At 43.8% G+C, this 13,376-nt stretch overlaps 1 protein-coding gene across 1 annotated transcript in view; it reads left to right on the top strand.

Moving 5' to 3' along the window:
* Positions 1-373: 373 nt before the first annotated feature.
* Positions 374-13,376, top strand: part of adamtsl5 (ADAMTS like 5) — a 57,180-nt gene continuing 44,177 nt past the window's right edge. The window contains exon 1 of the mRNA XM_084724131.1: positions 374-1,120. Coding sequence (XP_084580257.1) covers positions 1,068-1,120 — 53 coding nt within the window. The 5' untranslated portion in view covers positions 374-1,067. The remainder of the gene's footprint in view (positions 1,121-13,376) is intronic.

Here is a 13,376-nt window from a genome sequence, read left to right as displayed (position 1 = left end):
GCCTCACTGGCATTGGCCATGGATGCAGGGTTATGAATTTTCATTATGTCCTTGGTTTTCCCTTTCCTTTTTTCTTTTTTTTAAAGTTAGATTATTAATAGATTAAAATTCTTTTACTCACTCTGTCCTTGGGTAAATTCTACTCACTGCACAACACTTGGTTTCTAGCTAATTTATGGCACTGGATTAATGTTTAATTTATTATTCTATGTACGTTTTTAAACCTCTGCTCTTCCTCACCTTCATGATTTCTGGAGGAAACTCTGTTGTGTCACCTCTGACTTCAGAGGAGCTGCTGCGCTCTGATTGGAGGAGAGAGGCGTGTTCAGCGGAGGAATGCAGCGCTCAGGTGGAGCGAGAGGGAGACACCCGACACACTCACCGACACACCGACGCGACAGCTCCACAGCACCGCGCTCACAACGGCCGAGCACCGCGGACTGACTGCGCGCTGCAGCCGGTGGCTCTCTGCGCTCTTTCACCGCGCTTTTCCGCTGCGCTTTGGACTTGTTTGGACTAAGAGGAGGGTCACAAAGAGAGGAACCAACCACTGGAGCTACCTGCTGCTACAGGAGGGTTTTATCCTCGCAGGACTGGGCACAAGTGGAATCACCTGCCTGGAGGCGACAGTAAGACTGTTGCGCGCACTTCAGAGGGAAAATTGACTGCTTTGTGTGTGGAATAATTTGTAGTTCCCGTTTGAATCACTTAATGTAAAAAAACAGAGACACAGTGGACCTGAGTATTTGCACCTGAATGTCCAGCAGAAGATGCGTCTTTTTTAAACTTTGCGCGTCCAAAAAGACAAACTAATGTGATGCGTTTTGGGAACTGAGCTACAGCTGTTTGGATGGACGAACTCTGCAGCTGAAGGTGAAAAACACAGAGTTCGTTTAAAGTTAAAAAGAAGAAGAATAGGAAGGAGAACCCCGCAGGAGAGCGCAGGATATGGATGGTTTTGGATCTGAAATCCGTGTGTCGGAGCAGCCTGCAGCTGGGATGCACTGTGCATCTGAGCAGCGACGTTTCTCACCATGATACAGAGACAAAACTGCACCTGACAACCAATGTACCTGAACCCAAATCCGCAAGCATCTACTATGTCCTCACCACTGACGAGGTAAGGCTTTAAAACGTGTCTGTGGCAGGAAGGATCGCATGAGAAGTGAATTGAGGTGATTTATAAGAAGTGTTCAGTCCTGATGGGAGGTGATAAATTCCAGAGACAGGTTGAGTTTTTCTTTCCTCCAAGCGGAGGCTGTTTGTACTCTGATTGAGTCGCATTTCAGGGAGGAAATATAAATATTTACCTTGAGTCATTTTGCTTGCAAGGAGCTGCAAAGCCTTGAACATTTTTTGCAGTACAGTGAAGGATGGGAGGTGATAAATTCCAGGGACAGTTGAGTTTTTTTCCCTCCTCAGTTGGGAGCTGTTTGTTTTCACTTCATCAGAAGAACTGAAGCAAAAAGTTGTGTTTAAAGACATTTTTCTGAGTTGTTTGGCTTCATATTTGTAACACCTTCTTTTCTCTGAATCTCTGTCATGCAGTATTTGACTTACAAAGAATTACATGCATTATCAATTAAACTTTAGATTATTTTCATTTGATGAGTCGTTACTCTATAAAATATCAAAAAATGTGTAAATGCTCTTTAGTTTCCCAAAAGCCCAAAGTGACATCTTCAAATTTCATTTTTTGTCCAACCAACAGTCCAAAACCCAAAAACTCCCAATTTACTGTCATAAATGACAAAGAAAAGTAGCAAATCTTCACATTTAAGACACTGGAAGCAGAAAATGTTCAATATTTTTGCTCTAAAAAGGGCTGAAACAATTCATCAATAATCAAAATAGCTGGCAACTAATTTTCTTTTGAAACTTAACTTGCAGCAGGGCAGATAAAGTCTCCTGCGGTGTGTGTGTGTGTGTGTGTGTGTGTGTGTGTGTGTGTGTGTGTGTGTGTGTGTGTGCACTGTGTGTGTTTGCTCTGGGGGCAGAAGTCATATCCAGGCTCCTTCCTGACAGTGGGTGAGGTAATCCTCCTGCCATACAGTATCTGTGATATTGCAACTCCTGGCTGTACATTCCACCCATCCTGCTACACTACCTTTATCTCCTAAATGTCACTGGCTATAAATACCCTGCTCATATTGTATCTAATCCCAACCCTGCAACAGAGAGCGCAAACACAGAGGGACTGCTGAGGGGCTGAATCTTTGTTCAAACTGCACATAAAGTTCTAAATCTGTCCCTCAAAATAAAATCAAACTTACATTTACCAAAACAATATATATCTCTCTGGTCCTGTGGATTACTTGCAGTGTTTCCCAAACAGGTTTGGGAATCAAAATGGGTCGTGGGCCTGTTTGATAAAGTTTTGTCACATTTCCTCACATAGTGACAGGCAGCGTGAAGTGAGTGATAGGAAGCGGCTCTCTGGGATGTTAACCCTCTAATGACATCCCAAGTGTGAATCAATCATGACTTCACCCATCGGTTTGTTGACTACCGTGTTGAAGCCTCAAGTTTGACATCACTGGGGTCGCCATCTTGGGTTTTTGGCAACTAGAGCGTGCACAGTACCAGCGAGAGTGTGGAGCTCTACTGCGACTTTCTTGGTTTTTGCTCATCCGTGCAGCAGATAAAATCTTGTCCTGCAACTAAACAGTCAGTAAAATATGTTTCAAAAACATTTTAGGCAGTAAATGGACTCTTGATTCATGTTTGATTAGCACTGGCTACTTTCACAGTTTCATCAGAGGTTCATGAGCCTTCTGTGTTGCACTGGACTGACTCCCTGAGAATGACCTGTCAATCACACAGTAGCCCCGCCCTAAAGCATACTATGCTCTGTTGTTTATTTTACTATAGATTGGACCATAATTTACAAAGTGAACATCTTGCTATGTTGAAGACTTTGAACTAATGATTGAGACCATAAACCCATTAAGAAACTCTTTACTGGGGTCATAAATCAATTGAGAAGTAGGCTTATTTAAGTCTATGAGAAAATAAGTTGGACTTTTTTTTTGCAGCTGGGGGAGTCGTCCCCCTGCTGGCCATTAGAAAGAATGCAGGTGAAGGAGGCATTTCTACATTGGCGACACCTTTCAGACCTAGAATATCTGTCCACTGCACAAAATATGATGCAAACACTAACAGAAAGTAACATTTCCATTTTGGAACGTAAAGCAGCTAACCTAGCCATCACTAGGGTTAGGCGAATGTACGATTTTTGGCCATTTTTGGGGGGACAATTTTGCTAATGCTGCTCAGTAACACACATTCAGTGGCACAGTGCGCACCCACTGAGCTGAAGGATGAGTGAGAGGACAACAGCCTGTAGAGCCAGAATATTTTATTAACCAGCAATGGCTGTATGATGGGCTGATGGTAGCTGGTTGGAAAATTTGAACATACCATCCAACCTTTGCCATCACTACAGTCTTCAAGCACAAAACCTCGTCTTGATCTGCTTCTGTTTTCCCTGTTAGAGTTACTGCATCATGCTGTTAATACAAATTCGGCCCTTTCTCCTCTCATTTCACATTAAAACCCTCTAACGTTTAAGTTGACGGTGCAAGTTTCTTATGAGGTGATGAGAAACTTAACATTTCACTCTGTACTTGTAAAGTACTAAAAAAAGTTTGGAAACCCCTGACTTAGTGGAAACAATACATGCTGACATTTCTACGCTCTGCACCCAAGATGTTAGCGTGTGGTTTTCCCTTATATGGGCTGCATTCGATGTAATGTGTCAGGAGAAATGTGTAGGCTGTCTGTCAGATGGACCGCTGTCAGCCGTGACTGGTCTGCAGACAGAGAGCGATGACGGAGAGAGAGGAAGATTTGGCTCAGGGCACATTTTCTGTCTCCCTGATAACTCTTTAAAGGAATGTTTGTTTGGGAAGGAGCCATCCGCCCCGTGAACAGATTTAATCTACTTACCATGGAACACTGAGCATATAGCTTCAAAACGAGGACTCTAATTAGGTGTTACATGCTATGATGTCACTCTCTCCTGTAGGGAGGAATTTCAGTCCTTTTCTTCCCTTCTGTGGACTTTGAGCACAAGATAAGGACGTCGCTATTTTTTTTAAATGACTCCTTGTTAATTGTCTATTTTCCCAGAAACTGAGTTAGTACATTTTTGTCCTGAAAGTTCATTTTTTACAGATGTACCATCACAGGCACTGGCTGTGATGCGCCCCAGATGTGCACACAGCCTCCGATCCACAGTGAGGTTATAGAATAGTTAACTCTGAAGGTACAGCTAATGAAAAGACTTGAGGGAGCACGATTACTGAAGGTGGTTCAAGGTGAAAACATTCGCCCCCAAGTACAGAAAGTTGCAGATGACTTTAAATACCCGTGAGCCTCAGCTGCTGTGGGTAAGAGGGAGCCAGTCACAGAGACGAATCACAGCTGTAGCAAATTCAGAATGCTTCATTGTTGACTTTAGAAAGAAAAAAAACTGCACCACAGTTGCAAAATTAATCTGAAACTGACCAAGCATCGCATGTAATAGAATTCAAAGGACTTTGGTTATTATTTTATTTTTTTTCTTTTTATTGAAATGCACCACAGGCAACGTAGTTTACATCTTCTTAAGGGTAACTTTTCAACCTGGACCCTATTTTCCATGTTTTTGTTTCTAAGTGACTAATAGCCACAAGAATTTTTGAAACTGATCCATTATAGAGGGAGAGCGCTGCAGCTGGCAGAAGCTAAACTAACCTGCAGTGTAATCCCTCCAGGCAACTGTGCACCATCTAAGTATGTCCACTACAAGTGCTTGGTTTTGCTACTGATAAGCCTCTTTCACCAACATGGAACTGGTCCTGCTCCAGTTCAAGCACCTAATTCTGAACTCAAAAGTTGGTTCCCAGCTGGAACTATTTTCTGCAGGTCATTTTGCATTGTGCAGAACCCTCTGTTGAGGGTGGAAACGTGGGCTGGTTCACTAGATAGCATCAAGGTTCTAAGAATCCTGAATGGAACTGGTTCAAGAACCAGAGCTAATGTGGTGGAGAGGGGTCCTGACAGACTCAGGTTAGTGTCTGACAGCATTATGGAAAAGATCCCTGCAGAGATAAGAGTAAGATGCAGCTGTTTTATTGCTCTTGCCAAACAAAACAGACTCCTTTTACAAAATGGTCATCTTCATTCAGAATTGATGAAAATAAAATAAAATTCACCAAAAAACATCTTAACTCATCTCTTCACCATTGCAGCAATGACCAACTTTGGTTTGGTGGAAATAAATGCTTTTTTTTGAATGAATGAAAAGGGAGTCTGGTTAGTTTGGCGAGAGCAGTGAATCGGCTTTTTCTGGTTAAACAAAATGTATCTTACTCTTTAAAAAAAGGTCTGTCTCTGTAGTGATCTTTTTCATAATTTGTCAGAAGCTGAGAATAATCTGAGCCTGTCGATGGATAAAACAAGCACTTTTAGTGGATGTAATTTGACAGTATGCAGTTTCCTGCAGGGATTACATTGTAGCTTTATTTCACTTATGACAGTTGCAGTGGTCTCCGTCAATACTGAATGAATTTGTAGTCCCTTAGACAAAAACATGGGAAAAAGGGTCCAGGGGCCTCAATACAAAAACTTGCTAAATCTGAAATCTTGTCTTATCTCAGTAAAGGGTAACAGTCAGGATTTTGATATTACAGAAACATGTTTCCTGACTGTTTGTCTTGTCTTAATTTAGGAAATTATTCATTAGGATGGTTCTGTATTAGCTACATACCTGTCTTAAGATAAGATGGGATATTTTTCCTAAATCCAGTTGGGACAAAATTTCTGAAATGAGGTTCCAAGTTGATAAATTTACTCTTTAAGGTTTTGCATTCCTTATCTTGGACCTTTGACTTAAAAAAAAAAAAAATCAGAAACAGATATTTTTAACACAATTGCACCTCTTTTCTACTGATGAATCAACTGGGAGAGTTTCATGTCCATTCAAGCCTTGATGTGCCACAGCTCACATCCTGTGAGTAATCCCATCATAGACACCACAAAAACTTCACAAAACACACAGAGGTGCAGATGTTCAAACCAAAGTCGCATCCAAGTTGCTGAATTTATTCATTTTGAAGAATGCAAAAAGCCAAGAACGGGAGCAAGCAGCATGGAATTTTGACAGGTCACAGTAGGAAAAGTACAGATTTAAATAATAATAAATGATTAAATTTATCTGCTTCAGTTTCATGGTCCTGGTGTTGTTCATGCTGGCTCACTGTTATGGCACACAGCTGTGGTTACTGTAATTAATAACATCTACTTTTCTTACTATGACAAATCAAAATGTCTGCCATGAAAATGCTGATTGTTACACTGTAATTGTTATTTTTAAGGTACAAATTAGAAGTTTTTCATTTATTTCCTGCTCCTCAAATGCTGAGATTATAACCATCCTTTAACAATCCACCATCGGTCGACCTCTACTACAAATGGCAGAGAATCAACTTCTGATGTGCAAAAAACAGACCGTAATGTTCTGCCCCAGCAACAACCTTTTAGGTTCACTTCTGCTCAACCTTTGTCTGAGTGTCGAGATCATGGAAAGATTCCAGTCAGTAATCCAGTCAAAGATTTATTCACAATAAAACTCTTATAATAAAAAACCTGCAAACAGACGGTTAACACATGGTGTAACAGGGTGAAAACCACAGTCGTACCTGAAGAATCACCCTCATGTCATGTCCCACTACAACACCCTGCTCATAAATACAGTTTCTGGGTTACTTTTTGAACCCGGTCCTGAACTTGATCCTCTCGTGCACGCTGACTCCTGGTCTCTGTCGGAGGAAATGATGAAGTCAGGCAGTGATCTTATTAAAGGACACTGTCTCGTTTCAAAGGTTCAGTCTGATAAGAGTTTACAGCTCGGTGTTTGTGCGTCTTTGCACGAACCTGATGAAAACATGTTCTCTACTGTCTGAAAGCTCTGCTTCCAAGCAGGATTAAGTTTGTGGTTTTACACAGTAACTGTGTCTCCGTGTCTGTCAGCAGGATGTTTTAAAACCCAGCGAAAGAATTTCCAGGAGGTTTGATAGACAAGTCGGCTTTGAGCCAAGGAACAATTGATTTGATTTTGGTGACGGTCCAGATCTGGGATTTCTGCCTCTGGACCATTAATGTTTTTAAACTGTAATTATGAAACTGATGGGGACAAAAAGATCAGAAACTCCCAATGCTGTGGGTACATCCGCAGCTCCAAGCCAGCTATTTATATTTAAGTGTGGGGTGTAATGTGTTTACGTGAAGAGATTGACAAGGAGTGTTCCTGGTTGACATCTGCTTTATAAGGCCCTCTGGAAATGTGGCTTCAACGGCGCATTCTCATCCCAAATGGTCACATACCGATTTGTCACCACTCCTCAGCATCTGAACCACAAGGTACCCTTAGGTCTCTGTCACTGACGCGCCCAGAAAGCCCTTTTTACATTCTAAGACTTGTTTGCTCATGTTTAGGCACAAAAACTGCATGGTCAGGTTCACGATGAGACCGTGTTTGGGGTTACAATACGTTACAATACTTACATGATGTCACAAGTGACTCACAAAATGAAAGTCACATGACGTACATGAAGTTATTTTTTTTTTACAACTTCTAAGTCCTGAGTTTGTTTGACCCACACATCAACCACACCCCCTCCATGTGTGGACTGTCTCCTTCTTTATATCACATCAACAACCTGGAGCGTCTTATAAAGCCGTTTGCACCTGCGACATGGGGCAGTGACAGATCATCGGTATACGGAGTTGGGATTGAGTCAGGGCTGGCTTTAGATTGTAAAAATGCACAGATGATATCCAAGTTTATTTCTCATTAAACATCCTCAAAAATAAAAAAGAAAATAAAAGTTCATAACTATTAGAAAACATTGTTTAGACATATTTTTTTATGGTTAGGCTTATTTTCCTCGCCAGCTTTGTATGTCACGTTACATATTGCAGCGAGTGTTGTTTTCCCCAAGTCTTAAAAAGTTAAACCACACTTGTGACCACTTTCAGTTGGCTATTGCTCTGACTCTGAACAAGTGGCAGGGGTGATATTGCTCTCTTTCTCTCTGTACTGGAATTTACTCACCCTGATGCCCTCTCAGGTCCTGAAATTTGGCGCTGATTAATTAGGGGGCCAAGCCCGCGGGGCCTGGGGACCGCGAATGCAAGGCATACGCGGTTCCCAGGACCAGCGGTGCTGGGAACCCTATTGTTTTTGTTCGGATTTTTATTAGGGGGCCAAGCCCGCGGGGCCTGGGGACCGCGAATGCAAGCATACGCGGTTCCCAGGACCAGCGGTGCTGGGAACCCTATTGTTTTTGTTCGGATTTTTATTATTATACTACTTCTTATTATTATTATTCTCTATTTTTATTCTTCCGCCAATAAAAGTCATGCTGCAGGCTAAACCGTGCAAGGTAGGGCGGTGCAATTTGGAGGGCTGGCCCACACCCCCGCACGTACCTCAGACGCAAAAAACTGCACACATCCGCCTGTAGGGGGCGCTATAACCAAGGACAACGCGTTTTGGCCTATAACTCCCACACCGTATGTCGCACATTCAAAAACCTTATATCCACCAATTCCTTGAATGGAGCTGAGTCACTTTGTAATTGGCCACGCCCACTTCCGCCTAAATAATTTTTTCGCAAAATCGCGAAAACTGGCAAACCGGCTTTTTCGAACTCCTCCTAGGGATTTTGTCCGATCTGCACAAAAATTGGCACGGACACTCTTCTACTGCTCATGAGCTAAAGTTATCAAAAGATTTTTTTTGGGTTGAAAATTCCGCGAATTATTAACGAACAAATTTCTGTAGCTAGCCGTAAAAATGGAAAATCTTGCATATCTCGGTCAAAGTAAATGCTATCGACACCAAATCACAGATCCTTGGTTGGCATGAGACTGGGAGCCTATGAGCTGAATTTGGCGAATGTTGGCCCTTAGGGGGCGCTAGAGATATGGGAAGTTTATATCTCTAGAACGGCTGCACCGATTTCTACCAAATTTGGTCCGTACGATGTAGGGCCAGCCCTGAGGCCATAACTTCAAGGGGGTCATGACAGGTCGATGTGGGCGGGGCTTATGACAAGATAAACAAAAAAAATTCATTTCTGCCAAAGTATAACACTTAGGGCTTTGAAATTTTATGGGTACATGTAGAATAGGACTCAGATCCCGCCTACCGAAAATCGCACGTGTGCTCCACTAGGGGGCGCTATAACGCATTTTTGCCTATAACTTCCACATTTTAAATGACACGTTGAAAAATCTTATATTTGCGTATTCCCCGAATAGCGCTGGATTTTCTGACGTAGGCCCCGCCCACTTTCGCCGAAAATTCCCGTCGCTACGTCGCCGCATGTCCGAAACCTACTTTTTTGAACTCCTCCTACAGTTTAAGCGCCATCTGCGCCAAACTTTGCACATACGATGTCTAGACGTGTCTGATCTAAAGTTATCAAAAGAATTGTTGCACGACAAAAAATGCGCTAATAATAACCAAACGATTTCTTGGCTAGCTTAAAAAACACATGTTGTGTCATATTTCGGTCAAACTACAGTCTTTCGACTTCAAACTTAACACGGTTGTTCCAGAGGTCATCCGCAGCCTCTGTGCCAAATTTGGTGCGGATCGGCCGATAGGGGGCGCTACAAACCCAAAAACATCGAGTTTCCGAAAAGTTGCTCGGATTCGTACGAAATTCGCTGCGCATGATGTGGACTCCCTCCTGAGGCCAACCACCAACTTACGTAATGATTGGTCAAAGTGGGCGGGATTTATTACAACAAATCAAAATCGCCACGCATTCTGCCTTTGGCACTAACAGTGCACACCCACTACAGGGAATACTGCAGCTCAGCATTGGCCTGTGTCCTGACAATTGCCCTGAACTGGAAGGCCGCGGCTCGGACGACGGCGCGCGTCCCCGCGATCGCCCCGAGCCCCGCGTCCCTCGGGGCCCGCGGCGGCGGGTTCCGAGGGCCGCGGGGACCGGCTTGCGCGGGGAGGCTTGGCCCCCGTTCATAACTGCTTGCAGTTCTAGTTAGGGCCCGAGCACCGAACCGGTGCGAGGACCCTATTGAAATCGCAAGAATTATTAGGGCCCGAGCACCGAACCGGTGCGAGGACCCTATTGGAATCGCAAGAATTATTATTATTATTATTCTCGTTCACAATACTTAATCGCATTTTTGGGGGACTTGCCATATAGGTAGGGCCGCCAAATTTGGCGGGCGCGTCAGTCCCGGCGAAAAATTACGTATTTTAAGGGTCTCGGAAATGGGCGCGGCGAATTGGCTCAATAGCGCCATCTAAAGGCGAGCCCCGACGGCATGTTTGTCCGACATGCACGAAACTTGGTACGCAGATAGAACACACCGGGATGCACAAAAAAGCCTCTTGGAGCCATGGGCTAAACCCTACAGGAAGTCGGCCATTTTGGACGGCGCGGCCGATTTTGGCGTTTCGCACGTGTCGTATTTGAACGAACTCGTCCCACACGATTCGTCGTATCGACTTCAAAATCGCTGTGTACCATCTAGACAACATTGTGATCAAAAGTTATTGAAGGTTTACGTTTTTGATAAAGGGCCTGCGCGCCAGGTGGCGGCGAATTTTGATGTCTCGCCATGAAACAGGAAATGGCTATAATTTTGGGGTACATGGTCAGATCTACACCAAACTCCATGTGTATGATCAGTGTATGGCCCTGAATACAAATATATGAAAATATTCCATAATTGTCATAGCGCCCCCTGCTGGTGACAGAAAATGACTTGTTTCAGGTTTTGACATGCTGCTCCAAATGCATTCATTATTTCTAGCTCAAATTTGGTGAAGATGACCTTAAGAAGTGGGTGATGCTACATTTTGAAGGGCGTGACGGTCCGGCGAAGGGTGTCGATGCTAGAGAGCGGCGAAGGACCGCGGCCCGAAAAAACGACATATTTAGCAATAACTTTTGTCTGCAAGTTCACATCAGCATGAAATTTCACATGTGTGTGCCAGGTCCCGGCCTGAACATATGATATTAATTTCGTCGATGGGCGTGGCCAAACGGCTTGACCACGCCCTTTAAACAGCAGCCCCCCCGCCACGTTTGACCGACGTGCACGAAACTTGGTACACATGTGTATCACACCCAGACGCACAAAAAAGTCTCTTGGACCCATAGGCTAAACCCGACAGGAAGTCGGCCATTTTGAATTTCCTGGTCATTTTGGCGTTTCACTTGTCTCGCATTTTAACGAACTCCTCCTAGAGGAAGAATCAGAACGGCGTCAAATTCGCTGGCTACCTTCTTGACTACACTCTCATCAAAAGTTATTGAAAGATATTCCTCAAGTTGAAGGGCGTGGCCATAGTGGGGCGGCGAATGTTGGCGTTTCGCCATGAATTCAATTTTTTAATTTTTTGCTATAACTTCTGTGTAAATGGTTCAATTTGCACCACACTTCACATGTCTGATAATAGTCTGGCCCTGAACACATCTATATGAAAATATTCCATAATTCTCATAGCGCCCCCTGCTGGCGACAGGAAATGACATGTTTTACAGTTTGAGGTCCTGATCCCAGCCCGTTGACCATATCACTCTGCAATCTGGTCTGAAAAGCCTTAAGACCATGATGATGCTACATCATGAAGATCAGGGCGTCTCGTGAAACGGCGTGGCCCTGGCGGCGTGGCGAAGGTCCATGTTTCGCCAACACACAGGAAGTTGCTATAACTGGACTGTACATGGTCAGATCTGCCTGAAACTTGACATGTTTATTAACAGTCTGGGTCTGAACATATGATATGAGTTTCGTCCATGTCCGTGGCCAAATGGCGTGGCCACGCCCATTAACGCGTTTCGCCAAATCACAGGAAGTGGCTTTAACCTCCCTGTACTTGGTCAAAACTGGCTGAAATTTTACCTGTTCATTAACAGTCCCAGTCTGAACATGTGATATGAGTTTTGTTCATGGGCGTGGTCAAATGGCTCGACCACGCCCTTTGACGTGCGGCGCCGCAAATAGTGAGTTTCGCCGACGTGCACGAAAATTGGTACACATATGTATCACAGGGAGATGAACAAAAAAGTCTCTTGGACCCATGGGCTAAAGTCAACAGGAAGTCGGCAATTTTGAATTTCGTGCTCAATTTTGGCGTTTTCCACATGACCTATTTTAATTAATTCCTCCTACAAAGATTTTTCAATTGACTTCAACACTGGTGTGGAGCATCTAGACAAGTGTGTGATTAAAACTTATTAAAAGATTTAGTCAGTGTTAAACGCTGTGGCTGTAGCGGGGTGGCGAATGTTGGCGTTTCGCCATGAAACAGGAAATTGCTATAACTTTAATGTAAATGAGCCAATCTGCATCAAACTTCACATGTGTGATAATAAGCATGCCCTGAACACATCTACGTAATACTGGGGGCATGAAATGACAGTAAATTCCTTTAAAAAGTAGTTCACCCAAAATTGAAATTGCACTCAATATCTACTCATTCCTGTGCTGATGTGAGGATGGATGAAGATCTCCAGTACACAAAATACTCCAAGAATTTCAACAGAAAACAAAACCATAGTGACATCCAGTGCAATTGAAGTGAAGAGTGATCAGTTTTATAAAAAAAATGAACACAAAAAGCTCACAAAATGTCTCCATGCTGCACGAATGATTTAATCCTGGAAAACACTCAGACAACAGACAGAGTTTTTCTCAGAAACAGTGACCTGTTATGCATAGAGTTTCCTTAGCAAACTTTCAACAAGGAAGAAAGTGTCTGAGCACTTGGACATAGGAGAGAAACACTGTTTTTGGCTGCAGCTGTGCCGCTTGGGATAGAGCTTGTGTACGTGCTTCAGCCGTGTGCATGCATTTCCAGTCTCACAGGCTACAGTTGACAATGAGGCTGAAAACACGGTGTAAATGGTGTCTTTTTGGGATACATTTTACTGTCACCTATTACAGACACTTAAATCACACCACAGGAGCGGCACGGAGACATTTTGTGGATTATTTGTGCACACTTGAGGTTTTCACCCGTCCTCACATCAGCACAAGGGTGAGTGGGTGTCGAGAGCCGTTTGGGTTTCAAGGCGGACCGTGGCTTCGGGGCGATGTCAGACGGTCGCAGCGACGCGTGGCCTCTCCGCTCCAGGGCAGGTCCGGCCATCGGGAGGCGGCGGCCGGCCCCCCCGAGTGGCGCGGGGGTGCTCGGGCCCGTTCATCGCTGCTTGCAGCTTTAATTATTATTATTATTATTATTCTCGTTCACAATCTTTAATCGCATTTTTGGGGGACTTGCCATATAGGTAGGGCCGCCAAATTTGGCGGGCGCGTCAGTCCCGGCGAAAAATTACGTATTT

This window comes from Lutjanus erythropterus, chromosome 1 (genome assembly GCF_056507025.1).
Source record: "Lutjanus erythropterus isolate fLutEry1 chromosome 1, fLutEry1.hap2, whole genome shotgun sequence".
Taxonomy (NCBI): Eukaryota; Metazoa; Chordata; class Actinopteri; order Lutjaniformes; family Lutjanidae; genus Lutjanus; species Lutjanus erythropterus.
This window is presented reverse-complemented; position numbering and strand designations above follow the sequence as displayed.